Source organism: Magnolia sinica, chromosome 16, assembly GCF_029962835.1.
Source record: "Magnolia sinica isolate HGM2019 chromosome 16, MsV1, whole genome shotgun sequence".
NCBI classification, from domain to species: domain Eukaryota; kingdom Viridiplantae; phylum Streptophyta; class Magnoliopsida; order Magnoliales; family Magnoliaceae; genus Magnolia; species Magnolia sinica.
This window is the reverse complement of record NC_080588.1, coordinates 1,547,296-1,569,682: the sequence shown is the minus strand read 5'-3', so window position 1 is coordinate 1,569,682 and position 22,387 is coordinate 1,547,296. Positions and strand designations below refer to the sequence as shown.

Genomic DNA, 22,387 nt, shown 5'->3' with positions numbered 1-22,387 from the left:
AGGGTGTATAGTAATCATAACACACAATGCAAGATGCATGAGTCATACAATCCAGTCATGCATCAATCCTTCGTATACCATGCGCTCATGTGAGACAATCTCCGCCTATCATGGAGTCTTATAACAACTTGCCCAATGGTATATGCAATGGTTAACCACATCTCATAACAAACATGCAAATGATGCGTATGGGTATGTATCATGATGCTATGCTGTCACATACTCATAATTGGTATCGATAATTGGCCTATCAAAGGGCCTAAGGGAAGGTCACAATAAGGACATTTAACCATCATTATCCATCAATGTGGACATTTAACGAACATTGCTCCTAAGGAGTGCCCTATATAGAGCCAAACATATAGTGGACGCATGGCCTCACACAAGGGCTTAATATACAGCACACTAGGCCATAAATACATCACATCGGGCCTCATCAATGGCCACAATTACATCACAATGGGCCCCATACAATCACAATGGGCAACATACAATCACAATGGGCTACATACAATCACCATGGGCCACATACAATCTCAATGAGCCACATACAGTCACAATGGGCCACATACAATCTCAATGGGCCACATACAATCTCAATGGGCCTTACACAAGGGTCTCATACATCAAGTGGGCCGCATTATATGGGTCTTATATATCACATTGGTCCTCATCATATGGGTTTCATATACAACACATCGGGCCGCATTATATGGGCCTAGTACACATCACTATAGGCCGCATCACATGGGCCTAATACACATCACTATGGGCCTCTCACATGGGCTAATACACATCACTATGGGCCTCATCACATAGGCCTAATATACATCACTATGGGCCACTCACACGGGCCTAATACAATCACTATGGGCCTCATCACATGGGCCTATTACACATCACTATGGGCCACAACATATGGGCCAAAAATACATCTAATTGGGCCTTACCAAATGGGCCAGAAATATACCTCAATGGGCCTTACCAAATGGACCAGAAATACATCAAAATAAGCTGAAAATATATTACAATGGGCCATGACATATGGGCGGGAAATACATTATAATGGGCCATAAATACTTCGTATTGGGCCTCACCATCTGGGCCATAAATACATAATAATAGGCCACAACCCATGGCCCTCAAATATATCACAATGGGCCACAACCCATAGGCCTCAAATATATCACAATGGGACACGACATATGGGCCGGAATACATCACAATGGGCCTCATCATATGGGCCGAAAATACATCTAATTGGGCCGCATCCACGGGCTACACCAATAGGCCTCATATACATCAAGTGGGCCACATCAATGGGCCTTATATACATCAAGTGGGCCGCATCAATGGGCCTCATATACATCAAGTGGGCCGCATCAATGGGCCATACTAATGGGCCTCAAATACACAATAGGTGGCCTCAAATACATCTAATCGGGCCCACCATTCTAGGTGAGCTATCTACACCATACATCTATTTTTAGAGATCACTTACCTAAAAATGAATCATATCAAAAGATCATCTGGACCATACCACAAATAATAGTGGTGATAATGATTTTCATGGTTAAACAAATCATAGGGCCCACCATAAAGTTTGTTCTCCATCCAATCTGATCATAAGGTCATAAAGACCTGGATTTAGAGGGTAAACAAATATCATATTGGTCCAAAATTTCTGTGACCCAAAAAGGGTTTAAATGGTAGACGTTCAATCCCCACTATTTTCTGCAGTGTGGTCCACTTGATAAATAGATTTGCCTCATTTTTAGTCTCAAGCCTTAAGACAAGCTCGCCAAAGGATGAATGGTTCGGATGTAACACAAACATCAAAGGTGGGTCCATGCCCAGCTGGACGGTTTAGGTATAACACATACATCGTATGGGACCCACAAGGCCTGCTGACGTTGTCAGCAGCCATCTAGCTGGTGTGAACTCACCAGCCAATCCGTTCAACAGGTGGGTCCCACGTGAGGCCCACTACATGCATATACATATATATCATATGTATATAATATTATATTATATTATATTTTTTTTGAAGGAGCTAGATAGACGTTGCATAGATGGTGTAAGATATAACACATATTTCAAGTGGGTCCCACTCCCACATGTGCCACATGTGTGGGATGGGCCCACGTCCAAACATATGGACGGCACATACCTCATGGTAGTGGGATCCATTTCCCAAACAGATGGACAGTTTGGATACATCCTCGTGATCAGGCCCATAGAACTTCCTGACGCCAATGCAGCAGTAGGGGCCACGTCCTTAGATGGACGGTCTAGATTAACAGATACATCACGGTGGAGTCCCACCATCCCAACAAATGGACGGTGAGGATATACAATACATACTTCAAGGGGACCCACTGTCCTTAGCAGCTGGATGTGTGGACTGCCACACGTCCAGATGGGTCCCACATCCAAAGCCTGTTGGAGGGTGGCATGGACGATCTATCTAGCAGCAAGGCGGGCCCCGCCTGCTGGACGGACGACGTGGATAATACATCAAGGTGGGCTATGAAATATGGGAAGAGAGAGAGAGAGAGAGAGAGAGAAACGGGGGAAATGGGAGGGACCCCGCCACTATGGGTCCCTCTAAATACAATGCATACATCAAGTGGATCCCATAACAAGTGGGCCTAAATCAAAACTAAGATGATGAATACCCACCGATCGTCTTCTTGGACTTCTTCTTCCACCGATGTGTCATAGAGCTCCATGGAATGCATTTCAATGGTCGAGATGAAGCTTGGATGGTGGAGATGGGAGGTAGGAAGGTAGGCCACACTAGCTTCTGCTCCCTCCCATGGAAACATTTGGACGTTGGGTTTCTTAGGGGGAAAAATGAGAGAGAGAGGTTGTAAGAGAGAGAGAGATGGATGAGTGATGAGTGTGAGTGATGGGCATACTTGATAAGTAAGGATTATAAGAGAGAGAGTTGACTTTGGGGATGGTGGTTGTGATGGGAGTGACGGGTGTACTTGACATTTTATGTGATTGATTGACGGGATATTCTCTTGGGATTTCAAATGCGTGGTGTTTCCTCGAACTGAACGCGGGCCCATATCTTCTGGCCCGGGTATTGCCTCGGCGCGGCATAGAAACTGCGGTGACAGCGAGGTCGCTAGGGTACAAGTCTCGGGTCGAGTCGACTCTGGAATGCGGGATACGACTCAGGATTACACACAAACACCGGTTACAGAGTTGCAGATCGCAGGTCGTCGAAATTCGACCGGGAGGACCGCGGAAGACTACAAAATGGTACGGGCTAGGATACGGGTCTCACAATCATAATGGCTTAAAATACACTTCTTATTGGTTCCTACTGACGTACACGTTTAGCATAAATATAATCAGTGGACAATTGAATTGAACATGCCATAACTTGGTGCATGAAGATGAACGGTCACCATAGACTTTGTATGACCAAATGGTTGAAATATTACACCATGAAGTGTTTTTAGGGCATCTCCCATGGAAGGAGAGCCCATCAAATAATTGATTTTAGCCATTGTAAAAAAACCCCAAACGCAATCGTTAGATTTTTGACGTACCTTACCGAAGATAAATACTTTAATATTCCGCCAAAGCTTGATTGATAATACCAAGACACTTGGAAATTACTTTCAGATTGCATGCATGGTGTAAAATAATTAAACTTAAACATCTCAAATTATTGTCCTAGAATAGATGCATCAGGACCAAAAATTTAAGATTACCTTATCATATGGCTACCATAGTGGTGGGGCCTGGACATATTGATACTTTGATAGGATTCGATGCCACACTGCCAAACTCATGTACCCTGGCCGGTTTCCACCCCTTGATTACATCCTTGAACTAATCTTAACCATTCGTGTTCTCACTTCTGCCATATAGCCAAGTTCGTACAATCATGATCCATTGTTTATTGTGTCCTTTTGATCTTGGATTCAATTATGAGTCATTAGAAACATCCATCTTCGTACCAACTCACCCATTCCAAAAACGTTTCTTAGCACGGCGTGGGCAGCATAGAACCTGGAATCTGAATGATTCCATCATCATTTGAGATACACACCTGGGTGAAAATCGGCCTCGGTACCGCAATGTAGCAGGTGACACCATACATTATCAAAAGGAAAAGCACTAGCATACCTAGGTCACTCTCTCTTACTAAAATGCATAAAATCCATCCTATCCATAGGTGCATCATCCCTTTTTTAGCCTTCATCTTAAAATTTTGGCTGATTCAAAACCCAGGTGGACCACCACATAAAATTATACTTAAAAACCTCTATATTCATGTGGTATGGCCCACCTGAGTTAGGGAATGCTATGATTCTCAAATAATTCCTTCATCCTAATAAGGCACTTGGATTGGATGGTACTAAAACACAAGGGTGGGCCACACAAAAAGCTAACGGTGGGCATTCCATCCTAACGTTTTGCTACTGTGTATTCTTCTTTAGCTCTGGATGGACATAAATTTTAGATGGATGCAGTGGATCTCATGAGACTTCCACCCACGTGGTTCTCAGTGCACAACATACCTAGAGCGATGCACACTAGCACGGCTCCTACCAAATGTGAGATTACCTTATCATGGTCACTCCATTTTTAAAAAAAAAAAACTAATTAATAAAGAATTTACATCCCAATGCCTTTTCAAAAAGGTTTTCAGAAAGATATCACAATAATGGATATTGTTATCATTCATCTACCCAAATTGTTCGCATTAGTGTGGCCCAAATGAATCAAGAATGGGTATGATTTTTGGGGCCACATGTCAAAAACATTTTGTGAAATTTAAGGGTTGTAGTGGATTTCATTTAATTGTCACGGCATGCCCAATAAAATGAAGGGTGAACATCTCTCCCCCAACTGTTTCCTTTATCGTGGCCCACCAGAATCACATCGCATCCTGATTTTTTGTCAATGGACCTCACACAGGACTAAACATTTATTGGTCAAAGTGGATCTTACATAAACATCACGATGATCCCTATGGCCAATGCAATTCCACTTTTTTAATAATCTCTTTGTACAGATGGAGAGGATTGGTGCGACTTGATCTTTTGCAGGGCCCACCATGACCTGCATGCAAAATCCACTTATGCCATTAGATGAATAATTCCCATTTGGGCCCGGAGCCAAAAACGATTAGGCTGGCTTATGACTCAAGTGGGCCACACCGAGCAAAACATTAATTTGGGAGAGAGATTCTACACTTGGTTTTATAGGGCCCACCATGATGATTATTAGAAATATACTTCAACCACTTGATGCCTCACTAAAATTTAGGCATGGGGCCGTAAAATAGGCCCATACGTGATTTAAGTGCACCATATGAAGGGAAACAGTTTTTAGGGCGATCGTTGCCATATACACTTTTTTACCAATAATGTGGTCCACCTGAATCACCACGAATGGGTTGATATTTAAGCCATTGGCCTAACATGATGACACACCTCATAGTCGGAATGTATCTTACATAAAGATCACAATTGGGCCAACCCAAGCTACCGACCCATTTGCTGACACGCCTACCAACTGGTCGTGGAAGAAATGTAACGGAAGGTAGTGGAATGATAATTATAATGATTAATGAGGTGGCTATTTGAAACATGTTCGAAGAAGGTACGGGAATGTAAATTCCATAACAATCAAGTAATATTTTTCCTAAACCCTTTTTGTAATAATAACACCGTGACGTGCACCAAACGGGGCCTAAGGTGAGGAGTTACATGATAATCTGACAGCATGTGACACCTGATAGATGGACAGTTAAAATGGTACACGTGCAACATACTAACTCAAGTAAATTGTTGAAACTACTCTAGATAAGTTAGAATATGAAAATCATATTGTTTGGACAATCCTATTTAACCTCTGATTCTTGGACACATATTTTTTAATTACGACCATAGGATATTTTTCATTTTTGGCAGTGTAATCACTGCCCACCGATCTAATAATTAGAGACTTCAGTAAAATTAAATTTTGGTTCATGATACATGTGGTTTGGATGGTTTACTTGAGTTACTTATGTGCCACCTATGTAATTTCTCAATAGTTTACCACCTGCGTATCATCAGTCATACTGCCGAGTACGGGAGCATTTCTCAACCTAAAAATAGGAGAAGTTGGCAACTACAACTACAGGACATAAGATCTAAATATAGAGAGATGCTACGCATGTAAAATAATTACAATAGAAAGGAATGCGTGACATGCCCCCTTCGGCTGCACACGTGGCTATTAAAGAGCCAATCGGGACCGTTCATCCAATAGACGCTAACATAAATAGTCAGTTTTTCAAAAATCACTTCAATATGATAAGCCTGGCCCTTACTTTGTGGTCCTTTCCCCATAAAATATCAACCTTTAGTACTTCTCACTTCTACCATCCATTAAGATCCTACCAACCAGATGGCTAGGATCATTCATTTTGTGTAAGCTTCTAACCGTGGCCCATCATGGCAGTCCAGATGTACCCCCTACCAACTAGACAGTAAGGGATGTCTCAACCGCACTATTCCTTCAAGGATGTGTTCCTCGTGGAATGGCAAGGATGGTGAGTTGTTAAAACCTTCAAAACTCAAAGAAGTTGGAGAGAGAGAGAGCGAGAGAGAGAGAGAGAGGGAGAGATGAGGACGTTAGTACACCCACTGTATAAATACCCCATGCAAATGCTCTCATTTCATCCATTGAAGAAAGCAAGTTGAGGAAATCACAATCCAAATTTATTTTTTCCATTATTAGTGAAATGGGTTCGAAATCGAATCTTCAGATAGCCTGTTTGGTGTTCTTGTTTGCATGTGTGGCTGAAGCCGTCACACCGCGAAAGTTTTCAATGTGAAGGATTTCGATGTAATCGCCGACGGCAAAACAGACAGCAACAAGGTGAGAATGCACATACAATGATATTGGATTCTCACGTGCAATGCACGTGCATCTCATTACTGCACACCATTGAAATTATTCATGTGTTTGTATGTTTTGTAGGCGTTGTTGGATGAATAGAAGGAGGCATGTGCGTGGGATGGTATGGGTAGGGTTTTGATTCCCAAAGGGACATTCCTTGTGGGTCCAGTTGTATTCAAAGGGCCATGCAAGGGTGCTATTATATTTCAGGTCGCTGGGGTGGTGAAGGCGCCCGGTCTTGAGAAGTTCGAATCGGATGGTTGGATAGAGTTTCAATACATTAACGACTTGATGGTCACAGGAGGTGGGACATTCAACAGTCAAGGAGCTTTAACTAGGCCACACAATAAATGCCCCAAGATGAAGAAATGCAAGCTCTTACCAGCGGTACGTTTTGTTATGGTCCCTGTCAAGAGACTGGGATGGCATATATGAAGATGACTAATGAAAGGAATTCATGTCTTTTGTTTATTCTAATCACAATCACAGTCCCTACGATTCATGTTTGTGACGGATGCAACAATTCGTAGCATATCTTCGATGAATAGCAAGCTCTTCCACATGAACATTGTGGGGTGCAAGAACTTGAAGCTCCATTCCGTTAACACCTCCGCACCTGGGGACAGCTCTAACACGGACAATATCCACATAGGAGACTCAAGTGGGGTGACGATCTCCTGTTCAGTAATAGGCACTGGGGACGATTGCATCTCTATTGGCCCCGGCACCTCCAATATCTCCATATCCAACATCTTATGTGGGCCAGGACATGATATCAGCATCGGTAGCCTTGGAAAGTACCCGAACAAAGGAAATGTGGTGGGCGTGAACGTGAGGAACTACACCATCACAGGGACCACCAACGGCCTAAGGATCAAGACATAGCAAGACTCTTCTATCTTGTCTGCATCCGATTTCACATTCAAGGATATAGTCATGAACAATGTCTATAATCCAATCATCATAGATCAAGAGTATTGCCCATATGCATCCTGCACCCAACAGGTACATCTTCACTCACTCAGTACATTGGTTTATTGTTTACTACTTCAAAAAATCATTGGATCTTTGGTAAAAAAATTATCTAATTCATATTACGTTGGTTTGGCGTTCTATCCTTTAGACCCCTTCGCATGTTAAGATCACGACGTTAGCTTCACAAACATTTGTGGTAGCTCGACGTCTCAGGTTGCGGTCAATCTTTTATGCAGCAAAGGCGTGCCATGTCAGAATGTGCGGCTCAACAACATCAACCTGGTCTACAGTGGATTGGGGGGACCTGCCACATCCTCATGCTCTAACATCAAGGGAACTTCCTATGGCCCACAAAGCCCTCCCTCTTGCCTCTGATCCTCTTCACTTCTTCCTATACATAGCTTTTCAACAATTAGAAAAGAAATTTATAATGAAATGTATTTCAATTGTATTTTATAGTTCGCACATTCAAGAAAATGCATTATTTCTTCTCTCATTCATCTTTCTGTGCGATTATGGAAATTATACTATTAGAAAAATGTAACGTCTCAGAAAAATCCATACAAAGACTGAGTACCACCTCATGCAGAAATCCTTAATGACCGAATCCTTTAGAAATCAGACGAAAATTAGTTAAGTATTAAGCTAAATTAATCAGTGAATTATCTTGAACCACTATTTATACGAACTGTAAGACCCAAAACCATTAGAATCGCTAACTCAACATTACCTAAAGACGTAGGAGCAATCTCAAAACCCAGTTGCTCTCGGGAGCACATTGAAACTCCGTATCGGACCTGAGATGCTCGTCCAAAGTGCGATTACTGTGAACCTATAAGGTTATGACCACCTTACTGGGCTTGATAAGCATCATGGGAATCGAGCCCAAATAGTATCCAGAAACGCATAACTTGAGCCATAAGCAAAGTGCGTGAGAAACGCGAATATCTTTAGGAAATGAACTCAACTTAAGTGAATTGGACCATTTGCTTGCGAGCCAAATTGAAGACTTCAGACCGTCAGATTCTGACCAAACTTTACCGTTGGATCAGGAAAATTTCCCTGCACAGGTCAGTATCCTGTGGCCCTGATCGAGTGACGATGACCGTTGAAATGAAATAGGTCCTCCACGATCGATCCACAAATCTGATCGGACCGAAACCTTAACCTGGCTTCGATCCATGGTCAGGGAACTTACTCCATGACGTAGGTGAGTAATGGGCCTCCAGATGAGTCCTGTTTTTCCGAAACAGACGCCCTTTAGCTGTAACTTAAGTATACCATGCCCTAGGGCCATTGACATCAGTTCTGGGCCTATATGAAGCCCTTAAACCACCCATCTCTCATTCTATACGAATTTTCTCCAAACCCTAGGAGAGAGAAGTGAGAAGAAGAGAAAAGAGTGAGGAGAAGAGAGAGAATTTGGAAAATCGATGCGGAGTTCCTCTCTTACGACTACATGCGCTAGATCACCTCCACATCTAGCTACACGAGTCATATCGACTCAGATTTGGGTAAGAAATCCTAACCCTAATCTTATTTTAGAAATCCAAGTAGAGGAATCGATGAAATAGCTAACCTATTTTGTGATTTAGGTAATTGTTGTGCTGTAGACGGAAGCGTAGTGTACGAACCGAGTTCGTAATGAGCAAACCGACAAAAGGTGCGGACTATAAACGTTTAGGTTATAGTTTTCAAGGCTTTCAATGTCAGCAATAATTTATGTCTGACTTGATCACTGCTATATGATCTTAATTACGATGTATTCAGTAAATTATACATGTGTGTGAACTATGTGAATATAAAATGCATCACATGTGTTTGTTGAAATGTTTGAATGAAAGTGAAACTATGATTTAGGTTTGCCATGACTATTAAATCTAGAATACTTGCGTGTTGTGTGTATGACAACTCCTTTATGAAAAGATTTGCCAAAATATATGCTATAACTAATTTAGTTTGTGTATATAGTATTATGTAGTCTAAGTGTTTAATAAAATGTCTGAATGAGAAAGTGTTTGATAATTTGCTTCCAACAAGGGTATTGAGATAAGATTCTTAACTACCTTGTCCACAGTTATAGTTTCTTTCATGTAATGTAAATTACTACTACGTGATTTATGGTTGAAATGCACATGTATGATAATATGTTCAACGTGTTTGATAAAATGCTCGAATGGGATTTATATTTAAATTGTCTATTAAATGCTGTTATGAATATCACATATATCCACATGCTACGTTTGAGTATGTTTAGGACTACCACCTAGTCTAGGCAATCGGTAATGGCTCCTAATTGAATGACCGAACTAGTTTCGCCACATTAAATACGTTCGATGAATGATTGTCGACAGTGGTTAGGCCACGCGAAGTGCTTACCCGCTTCATGCTGATCAATTCGAAGTGTGCTCGTACCAATCGCACTTGTCAATTAACCTGATTGGCCTATGGTATGTTTACCATGTATGGACACTACTGCTTGAATCTAAGGTACCACTTACTAATATAAAGCCCGTTTAACCATGGTACCAAGATCCGTTGAGACTCATGAGCCGGACATGGTGGTGTATGGGACACCATGGTCGAGTTGTCGGCCTACGCTGGGGCGACGAGCCTCCCCGTAGTGACTAGTGAGTAACTCAAACTCGTGAGCCGAATATGGTGGTGTATGGGACACCGTATTCGAATTGTCGGCCTACGTTTAGGTGACGAGTCTCTCGTAGTGACCTCGAGTATAAATTTAGGCCTACGCTGAGGTGACGAGCCTCTCTGTAGTGGCCTCGAGTGGGAACTGGTGAACTTACCTATCCATTGCTTTTCATCAGAGGTGATGCTCTACAACTTGCCTATCGTATGTGATTAGCTAGAATTGATGACCCTATATGAATCATTTTTTGGGTATGTGATATAAAGGGAGGTACCTTAGCTTCCCAAATCTACTATATGAAAGGGCCTAATATATTACTTGGCTAACACGATCATGTACTGCATTGCATGTGTTTTGGTGAGGAAGCGCACGTTTAGGGAGTTTGTCATGCGCGACCGTGAGATGAAGTCGCTGAGGGAGTGCAGGCGAGGGCATGCATCATTACGTATATCATTCCTATGTTAACAAGAGTACTTAGGATATGATTGTTGTATTGCTTTATCATTACTGCTTGACTGAATTGATAATATGTTAACATTTGTCTTATAATACCACTGAATTGATCACTCACTCTCACTCTGGGATGGTGTTTTAAAATACCAACCAGACTTTATTTTAAATGCAGATTATGGTGAGGCTCATGTGACGGAACCAGACTTCATGGATGAGGAGGAGGAATTCTCTTATATTCAGCTATCAGACGGGTTTCTGTAGACCTTGTTTTGATTCGATGGGATTTCAAGGTTACCCAGATTAGTTGGACAGTTACATTTTTATATTTTGTAAATTTTGGAACAAACACTTGTATTTATTTAAAGCCTGGTAACATATTCATACTCTGGGGATCGATAAACACTTACATACTTTACATGTCATCTCAGTCTTCCACTTGCTCAATTTAAGTAACTCTGGAGTATTATATGTTGTTTTGGTGTAATCTCACTCATGTTTAATGCACTAATATGGGCAACATTTAATCATCATTATCTATGTTGCATAAGTGATGCGTTGGAACTCAGGAGTTGAGCTTTGCTCGACTCTCAATTTTCGGGGCGTTACAAAAAAAATAAAGGATGTCACTGTGGGTATTAATATATGGAAATTGATGGATGCTCCTAAGAGAGTAGCGTATGCAAACTCCAAGTGAATCTTTTATCGGATAAATGATTTGATTGTGCTTGATGGCCCACTTGATTCCAATGTGACCGCTTTGAGTGTACTCGGGCTCAGTCTGAGTCCTTGGGTACCAGAAGTCTTAAAGTAAGGGCTAACTCCAACCAATGTGGATGAGCCAATCATCCCTGCTACAGATTGGAGGGACACGTCCTTTATATATAAGATTGTGTCACGCCCCAAATCCGGGGACGGACAGTTTCCGTGATGCCCCGAATCCGGCACTCGACTTCCATATACCAAGTCCCGAGTTCGGCGCACCACAAGAAAGATTTTTGACTGAATTATATATATATATATATAATACCTGAGCATGAAGATCTATGATCAAAATACTAAGCAACACTCTCCAATATAAATCCTGATGGTTACAAGTACAATGCTTTCCAAAAGGTACACAACGTCAACATTGCCAATTCGAAAAATAGATACAATGCATCGAGAAAGCAAAGTCTTCCAAGCTACTCCTACCCTGAAAAAAAATGAGAAATAGGAAGCTTAGGCAAAAAGCCTAGTGAGTATATACATGTGTGCCGTGTGTCCTACATGCAAGCGAGATAAATATGCCATGAAAAAATCATATATGGTGAACGGCATGTAGTACGTAAGGTATGATGTCAATGCCAATGCAATGCATATGCATCATAGTAATACTCCGAGTCAATGCTACCAACATCACCAAGTCATATTTTCATTTCTCATATACCACAGCCATAACCGTATTACAAGCATCCGTAATCACATCATCATCATCATATTGTCATACCATATCATAACTGTATATCTCGAGAAATACCGTGATCGACACCCATGCACCAGACACCAGCAATCGACCTCGCATACCCGCCCTGCGGTGGACTTCCACCCATCATGCCAGTAGCGGACCTCATCACGCTTCTCCTCGCCGGTGAGTCAGACCGGTCCCTATTTGCACCTCAGCCCTTAAGAAGGTTGGACCCACCTCTTCTCAACCCGACCTCATCAGTGGGAGTCAAATTCATGACCCATGTATCCACTTGACCCAACGGTGAGGTATCACTAGCTAGCATCGAGGTTTAGGGACTTTCAACCCAAGGGGTACATCATCCCCTACTATTTCCACACTTCCGGTGTCCCGTCCCTTTTCAGGGATAACTCAAGTCATCATCATAGATGCACATTTCATCGTCAAGATCCAACTCATGTTATACGGCACGACTGTGGTATTTCGATCATCATGTATGTCATGATTATGCATGAATTCAAGCAATTATGATAAGGCATACTTCAAGGGCATGTGATATGCATATGATGCCATGAGTTTAGGGTCTGCATAACCTTTAAGCCAAAAGTGACATATAATCATCATGTGCCACTGTCAACTAGATCAATCCATGGTCATGTGACTAAACTGAAGAGGACATATCTTACACATGAACAAATGTATTGAAGTACACTTGCACATACTATCATTCCATGGTGCATGAGTATGATCAATATCAACATGGTTAAGTGGATGAATTTACTATGCTAGGAAGTGGAACAACATTAAATCAAGATATTAAATCACATACTTCTATTAACCATAATCACTAACATCACTAATATCATCCATAGCTATCATAATCACGAGCATTAATTGTATTCAGAATTACACCATATCCTTCGCAAAATAGATATTCCATTAGCAACTTTGGCCTGACATGATTTTCTTTTATTGGGACCATATGGTTATACCCTAACTAGGCCTTATGGTTAATGAGTGGTGGTGACGCAAAGTACATGCACCAAGTGGTTATAAGATAAAAGGCATAGATATAACATGTAGTAAATGAGCCACTGGATAGATGGTGCTGGTAAAACTCATATAATGTAGTGGACTTCACCTTCAAGTGGGTTGTTAGTAGGTTGGATTTGTAAATAATTATCATAGTAGTTCTATAATGGTTTGGAAGGAACAGGTAAACCTTATAAGATACAGTGAGCCCTAAGTTGAACGACTTAGGTATATAATATACACATAAGAGTTAGTCACGATTGGATGACGTAGGTTTATCTCATACAACGTAGTGGGTCCTACTTCCAAGTGGTACTGCAAGCATATGGGTCCACACACAAATATTACAGTGGGTCCCAACAAGTAGATAGTATAGGTAACTCACATACATTAAGGTAGTACACGGAAGAACAGTTCAGATGCACGAGGCACACATTAGCGGGCTCCATGATCGAACTGTTTGGTTGGCAAAACAATTAAACAATGCGGATAAAATACGTACATTGAGTGGGTTCATAAGTGTTCGAAAGTTATACATTCAATTAACACTATTTCATATCGTTTGACTTATTTAGGAATTGGATCTAGGTCATTTTCGAATCATGTTCTAGAATTAGCTAGCCTAATGGATAAATGGTGAAATATACAATACTTACATCAAGGTAGGGTCCATAATCAATCTGACACACGTCCTAAGTTCACATACCCAAGAGGTTACACCATCAGCATAATCCACGAGTCTGAGTAATCACACAATTCTCATATGCCCACATGGTCTTATAGCCACTCCATTATTAGAAGTCCATATGGTTGAGTGGTCGCACAAATGTCACTCTACTTGTCATAATAAGGGACTTGAGGTGAGATAATTATTATTATTATTTATTTATTTTTTACTATACTATAGCTTGCATAATGGGGCAACCGCTTTACTAAACTTTGACATAGTCAGGTGGCCAGTACCACAATTTCACATAGTTTAGCAGTCACCTAAGCACCACACGATCATATGGTTGGGCCACACATTCCCCACATGCCCACATGATTTACGGCTATCCACGTCACGCATGATCACAAGATTTATGAGCTACATATTCAACACCATTTTACCAAATCTAGCTGTCATTTATCCCGTCAGTGACCATATGGATAAGGGCCACAACAATCATAAATCCACTTAGACAAGTAGTCACACAATTACCCCACTTTCATATAGTTAGGTGGGCTATAAAAATCATGCACTCACATTGTGTGGTGGCCCACACAACTTCCACCAATTCACACGACTAGTTGGGCCACCCAAAATTCCAAATTCCTATGGTGTAGTGATCCAGATGATTTCTACCAACTGACGGTCTAAATGAGGAATAACCATTACAATGGGTACCATGAAAATGACTTAGATGGCAATAAATATATAGGCAGCCCTACACTCTAAAATGATCTAACAAAATAGATGAATGGCTGGTAAAACATGTATATTAGGTGGCCCATGATCGGTTAAAAAGGATAGATGGATAAATTTCTCACAAACATTACTGCAGCTGTAGGGAATATTTAACGGTGGACAAGCGATCAATATTGCTCCCATGGCAAGAGATTTGGATCTGACTAGTCTATGGAACCATACCCTAAAATGATAAGGATAAACCGATGAATGGCATGGATCTACATCATACTACAAGGTGGAGTACTCAATGGTCAAAGAAGCGTCCCAGAATATAGAAGGCACACTAGAGCCTAAGAATTTCCAATGGTTGTTACCACTGTTTCTACTTGCAGCGTGGCCCACCTAAAATTGAGCTCTACTTCATCTTGTGTCCACGGGCAGGAGGTGGGCCCACTTCCCAAGTGAGTGTGGGTATACAACACATGCACCTAGGTGGGCTCCACATGCATCACGTTATGTCCAGGGAAGTTTTCACTGGTAAGAATGCAATTCCCTTTCCTTATTATTATTATATTTTATATAATTGTATGTCAGGTGGGGCCCATAACACATGGATGGTCTAAATGATGGACGACCTAGATATAAAATACATGTAACGAGTTGGCTCCGCTGCCCAATGACCGACCCAACTTCGGTGGCAGTTACACATCATGGTAGAACTCAAGGGATTTAATGGTAGGGATTTTTATTCCCACTGTTTCTTATAGTGTGGTCCACCTAAGGCGTGGATCTGCCTCATTCTTTTACTCATGTCTTAAAATAGTATGAAGGAGTGGATGAATGGCCCAGATATACTTTTCATCACCAAGGTGGGCCTCAGAAAAATCTGAGTGTTTTGAGTACAATTTCCACTGTCCAAGTGGTATGGCCCGCATGAGCTTCTAATGGGCCTGATTTTTTATGTCGTGCAATGGATGGGGCTGGTAAAATAGATGAACGGTGTGGATTTAGTACATACATCACGATGGGGCTTGGGGCTTAAAATCAAGTCAATCTGCGGCTCTTATGGGCCACACCACACACAAAGGTCGAGAGGGTTATCCTCCATTAAACATTCATAATCATTTATTAGGCCACCGAGGCGTGGTTCACAAATCCATCCTATCCATTATGTGTGTCCCACTTAGGTGAGGGGTCAGTTTAAGTTTCAGATGCATCTAAATTTCATGTGAGCCCCAGCAAGTGCCCTTATATGTTTTAGGCATGTCTTCACATGATTTTTGATGGTGTGGGCCACCTGAGTTCCGTGTACGGCTGATTTTGGGGAGACCCATTATCTGGAGGGGGCCATCAAATGCACGGTGTAGATGTTCGAAATACATCATGGTGGGACCTATGGTGGGGCACATTTTCCCTGCCTGTTGGGTCGCTCAGCGTCCTCTGGACGCTGGCAGCAACAACGTCACCCCCTGCTTATTTTATTTTATTTTATTTTATTGTCTATTGATGGTTTTTCATAGGTGGGGCTCTCTGATAGGCGGAGTTGCCCCACATGAGCGCACGGTTTGCGCAGGATTGATACATGATTGGACTGTGTGACTCATGCATCTCGCATTTGTGTGATATGACCACTGTACACCCTAGCGACATCAGGGTCGTAGACTCCACATGTATTTCGTGGATGGCCAGATGGGACACAGAAAATCTGTTTTATATGAGGTACTATAGATATCCCTAGGTGAAAGTCCCTAAACCCTCTTGGTTCCAGAGGTTGCTCCAACGTCTAGACCGAGTGGATGCATGAGCGCATGAGGGTCATATACTGTTAGGCCGCGTCTCCCACTGTGTCCTGGTCGGTTGAAAGGGGGTAGGGCCTTACCTACCCGAGAGGAAGGGTAATGCTAGGCTGAGTCTGACCAGCTCGAGGAATGGGTCCGCTATCGACGAGCCGAGCCCGATATTGGCAGGCGGATAGTGAGGTCTCTTCTACTCACCTTGTTGCGCGTGATGGGGCAACAATCTGTTTTGGAGTGTAATAGACCTCGGTGATTTTCCAGAGAGGAATCATACTGATATGTGGACTTATAGAGTAGGAGTTGCATACTCATGCATTCATTTCATTCACTATCCACTTGGGCTGGTGGTGTGCAATTAATTGTTATGTACCTTCGCATGGCCAAGATTTCGGTTGGGCGCGCGACTAACCTGAGATTAGGAGTCTATTACATAGAGTCTAGCTATCCAAATTTAGGTATGGGACTGGTTTGGATAGAAGTCCCTTGTGATGGACCCCGTAGCCTGTGATATTACGTTCTATCATCCCAACTTCACACTCCAGCTTGGTCATTTCATTCGCATCACATATTGCATTGCATCCTCAGCACATAGTATTTGGGTTATTATCTCCACATTGCATAGCTGATCTACATTGCTTCTTCAGTATATGATATTGGTTTATTATATTTTTTACATCGCATAGCCTGGATAAGGCTGATGGTATTTATGGGCTTATCAGCATGTTTTCTCATTATTCTGATATTGCATGATTTATGGGCTTGTCAGTATTTTCGCTTACTCTGATTACTCTAATATTGCTTGCTTGGCACTTACCTTGTGCACACACTTTCACCACCCACTAAGCTTTCTATAAGCCTATACACGATAAATGCATGCAGGTGGCATTAGGTTGTAGCAGCGTTGAGCTTGGAGCGTGCAGCGGTCTTCTGGAACTTTGATTTTTGACATATGTATTTCCCTTTCAGCATTGTATTCAAATGATTATATTAGTGGATATGTGATGATGATGTTGCCTTTATAATTTGGATAAACTTGTGGTTATGCTTCTTATGAGATAAATGTACGTTGGAAAATCCTTATTGTACGATCCCAGGATCGAAACCTAGCATATAGGCACTGGGAGCCGAGAGTGGGGTACGACAAAGGCTGTCGACACTGGATTCGGCAATCGAGAATTTTATTAGCCCGATTTTCGAGTTTGAGGCGTGACAGTGGGCCCACGGCTAGTGAGTCCCACACAAGCATTAGATCAAGCTAATATTTGTTTCATCCCATCATCTATATGTGTGTAACCATATATCGCAATGAGTCCTACATCATCATTATCATTATCATCACATCATCACCACAATTAATCACCCGAATAATCAAGAAAGAAAACAAACCATAAGGGCCTGTTTGGCCGGACGGATCCCATGGGATTAGGAGGGATGGGATGAATTTTAAGGTAATGATGGTGATGTCACTAGATCGGTTTAAGATCCATGGGATTGCTATATCCCGGGACAAGTTCACCAAGTCTGTTTGGCACACCCGGCATATCCTGGGATTTTACCTTCCAATCCCTTCCAATCTGTCCAACCAAATACACCCCGGGCACGATTGAATGGGATTATGAGGGATGGGATCAATTTTAAGGCAATGATGGTGATGTCAGTGGATTGGTTTAAGATTTATGGGTTTGTTATATCCCGGGACAAGTTCATTGGGTCTGTTTGGCTCATTTGGCCTATCTCGAGATTTTACCATCCCATCCCTCCTAATCCCTCTTAATCCTTACGGCCAAACAAGCTCTAAGAGTGGAGGGGGTGTACTCACCTTGATAGACTAGATGGATGTTTGAGATGGATGGAAGGAATGGGATTGATGGCCCACCAAGATCACTCCCCTCTCTCTCTCTCTCTCTCTCTCTCTCTCTCTCCTTGTGTAGAAAAATGGTGAAATGTTAAGGATTGAAGGGGTATATGTAGAGAAATTGCTAAAATGTGGTTAGATTTAATTAATGTGATCTTGGTTAGCTTAGACTAGGATTATGATAATGAATTCATAATTAGTAATTAATAGTGGATTAAAGAGACATGGGATGACATGGTGTGATGATGTCATGCATAGGGTATGGTATGGAGAGAAGTTTACTTTGGAGAGCACATGAGAGAGGGATGGCATGGGAGGGTGACATCACACACATGGTTAGAGATTCTCTCACCCATGTGTGGCATGTGCATGTGTGCATGGTATGTGTTGTTTACATGTGTGAAATGGAGTATATAGCGCCATGCGCACATGATACATTAACGATTCTTCGCAACGTATCTCATTAATGGAGTGTCGTACAGACGCACGAGTGGTACCTAAGTGATCGCAGCGATGGGGCGGTCGATAGGAAATAGGTTTCGAGGTTTTAGGATTCCGGTCAGCTAGGTCTGCACTATGCACGGATAGTCTAGGTCTGGCCAAGGGTGTCGATCATCGTGCACATAGGCATAGAAAATTGTACGAAATGGACGGGGTCTTACAGATTGAAAAGAGCATCTCTACCACATATAAAAATTGGGGCAGCCATTGGTCGGGCCTAAGCTTGGATGCTTAAGCTTAGCCCAAGGGATGTGCCAATGCCTAAAGTATGGGCCCGATAGTAGGTTGGGCTGGGCTAGGGCCAATGATGAGTGGCTCTGCTTGGCTCACTGGCCCGATCCATTAAGTGGACCACCATCATAATGGCTTAAAATATACTTCTTATTGGTTCCTACTGACGTACACGTTTAGCATAAATACAATCAGTGGACAATTGATTGATAATACCAAGACACTTGGAAATTACTTTTAGATTGCATGCATGGTGTAAAATAATTAAACTTAAACATTTCAAATTATCATCCTAGAATAGATGCTTCAGGACCAAAAATTAAGATTACCTTATCATATGGCTACCATAGTGGTGGACATTGAATACGGTCCTATATCAACAAGAAATGTCCACAAATCGGCAGATAATATTTCTTTTTTAAAGTCTCATCTTAATGCTGTGATTTAAATGAAAGTGGGGCTACACTAATTACTTATATTATTTTGAGTTAATACATGCAAAATATACAATCTCTAGGTGACGAAGTGCCAACCTTCAACTGTCATGCGTTGCAAGAGTATCAAATAACTCCCCCATTGCCGTTGTGTTGTGGGAAAATGCCCCATTCAGCGCTATAAAAGTGGGGCCTGGACATATCGATACATTGATAGGATTCGATGCCACACTGCCAAACTCATGTACCGTGGCCAGTTTCCACCCCTTGATTACATCCTTGAACTGATCTTAACCATTCGTGTTCTCACTTTTGCCATATAGAAGCCATGTTCTTACAATCATGATCCGTTGATTATTGTGTCCTTTTGATCTTGGATTCAACTATGAGTCATTAGAAACATCCATCTCCGTACCAACTCACCCATTACAGAAACATTTCTTAGCATGGCATGGGCAGCATAGAACCTGGAATGTGAATGATTCCATCATCGTTCGAGATACACGCCTAGGTGAATATTGGCCTCGGTACCGCAATGTAGCAGGTGACACCATACATTATTAAAAGGAAAAGCACTAGCATACCTAGGTCACTCTCTCTTACTAAAATGCATAAAATCATCCTATCCATAGGTGCATCATCCCTTTCTTAGCCTTCATCTTAAAATTTTAGCTGATTCAAAACTCAGGTGGACCACCACATAAAATTATACTTAAAAACCTTTATATTCATGTGGTATGGCCCACCTGAGTTAGGGAATGTTGTGATTCTCAGATAATTCCTTCATCCTAATGAGGCACATGGATTGGATGGTACTTAAACACAAGGGTGGGCTCCATAAAAAGCTAATGGTGGGCATTCCATCCTAACGTTTTCCTACTGTGTGTTGTTCTTTAGCTCTGGATGGACATAAATTTTAGACGGACGCGGTGGATCTCATGAGACCTCCACCCACGTGGTTCTCAGTGCACAACAAACCTAGAGCGATGCACACTAGAGCGACTCCTACCAAACACGAGATTATCTTATCATGGTCACTCCATTTTTAAAAAATAATGATAGCTAATTAAGATAGAATTTACATCCCAATGCCTTTTTAAAAATGTTTCCAGAAAGATATCACAATAATGGATATTGTTATCATTCATCTACCCAAACTGTTTCCATTAGTGTGTCCCAAATGAATCATGAATGGGTATGATTTTTTGGATTACATGCCAAAAACATTTTGTGGAATTTAATGGTTGTAGTGGATTTCATCTAATTGTCACGGCGCGCCCGATAAAATGAAGGGTGAACATCTCTCCCCCAACTATTTCCTTTATCATGGCCCACCAGAATCACATCCCATCCTGATTTTTTATCAATGGACCTCGCACGAGACTAAACATCTATTGGTCAAAGTGGATCTTACATAAACATCACGGTGATCCCTATGGCCAACGCAATTCCACTTTTTTCTTAATAATCTCACTATACGGATGGAGAGGATTGGTACAACTTGATCTTTTGCAGGGCCCATCATGACCTGCATGCAAAATCCACTTATGCCATTAGATGAATAATTCCCATTTGGGCCTGGAGCCAAAAATGATTAGGCTGGCTTGTGATTCATGTGGGCCACACCGAGTAAAACATTAATTTGGGATAGAGATTCTACCCTTGGTTTTATAGGGCCCACCATGATGATTATTAGAAATATACTTCAACCACTTGATGCCTCACTAAAATTTAGGCATGGGGCCGTAAAATAGGCCCATACGTGATTTAAGTGTGCCATACGAAGGGAAATATTTTTTATGGCGATCGTTGCCATATACATTTTTTTCCCAATAATGTGTTCCACCTGAATCACCACGAATGGGTTGATATTTAAGCCATTGGCCTAACATGATGACGCACCTCATAGTTAGAATGGATCTTACATAAACATCACAGTTGGGCCAACCCAAGCTACCAACCCATTTGCTAACACGCCTACCAATTGGTCGTGGAAGAAATGTAACGGAAGGTAGTGGAATGATAATTATAATGATTAATGAGGTGGCTATTTGAAATATGTTCGAAGAAGGTATGAGGATGTAAATTCCATAACAATAAGGTAATATTTTTTCTAAACCCTTTTTGTAATAATAACACCGTGACGTGCGCCAAACGGGGCCTAAGGTGAGGAGTTACATGATAATCTGACAGCATGTGACACCTGATAGACAGATAGTTAAAATGGTACACGTGCAACATACTAACTCAAGTAAATTGTTGAAACTACTCTAGATAAGTTAGAATATGAAAATCATTTTGTTTGGACAATCCTAATTAACCTTTGATTCTTAGACACATATTTCTAAATTAAGACCAAAGGATATTTTTCTTTTTTGGTGGTGTAATCGCTGCCCACCGATCTAATAATTAGAGAGTTGAGTAAAATTAAATTTTGGTTCATGATACATTTGGTTTGGATGGTTTACTTAAGTTACTTGTGTGCCACCTACATAATTTCTAAATAGTTTACCACCTGCGTATCATCAGTCATACTGTCGAGTACGGGAGCATTTCTCAACCTAAAAATAGGAGAAGTTAGCAACTACAACTACAAGACATAAGATCTAAATATAAAGAGATGTTATGCATGTAAAATAAATGCAATACAAAGGAATGTGTGACATGCCCCCTTCGGCTGCACACGTGGCTATTAAAGAGCCAGTCAGGAC

General features: G+C 41.6%; 1 protein-coding gene across 1 annotated transcript; it reads left to right on the top strand.

The window, feature by feature from the left end:
• The first annotated feature begins 6,512 nt into the window (after positions 1 to 6,512).
• Positions 6,513 to 7,803, top strand: LOC131229819 (exopolygalacturonase-like). Its single transcript, XM_058225858.1, has 4 exons — positions 6,513 to 6,568; positions 6,825 to 6,897; positions 7,129 to 7,305; positions 7,408 to 7,803. Exons 1-4 carry the CDS (start codon positions 6,513 to 6,515, stop codon positions 7,801 to 7,803), a joined length of 702 nt encoding a protein of 233 aa, XP_058081841.1.
• Positions 7,804 to 22,387: the final 14,584 nt, after the last annotated feature.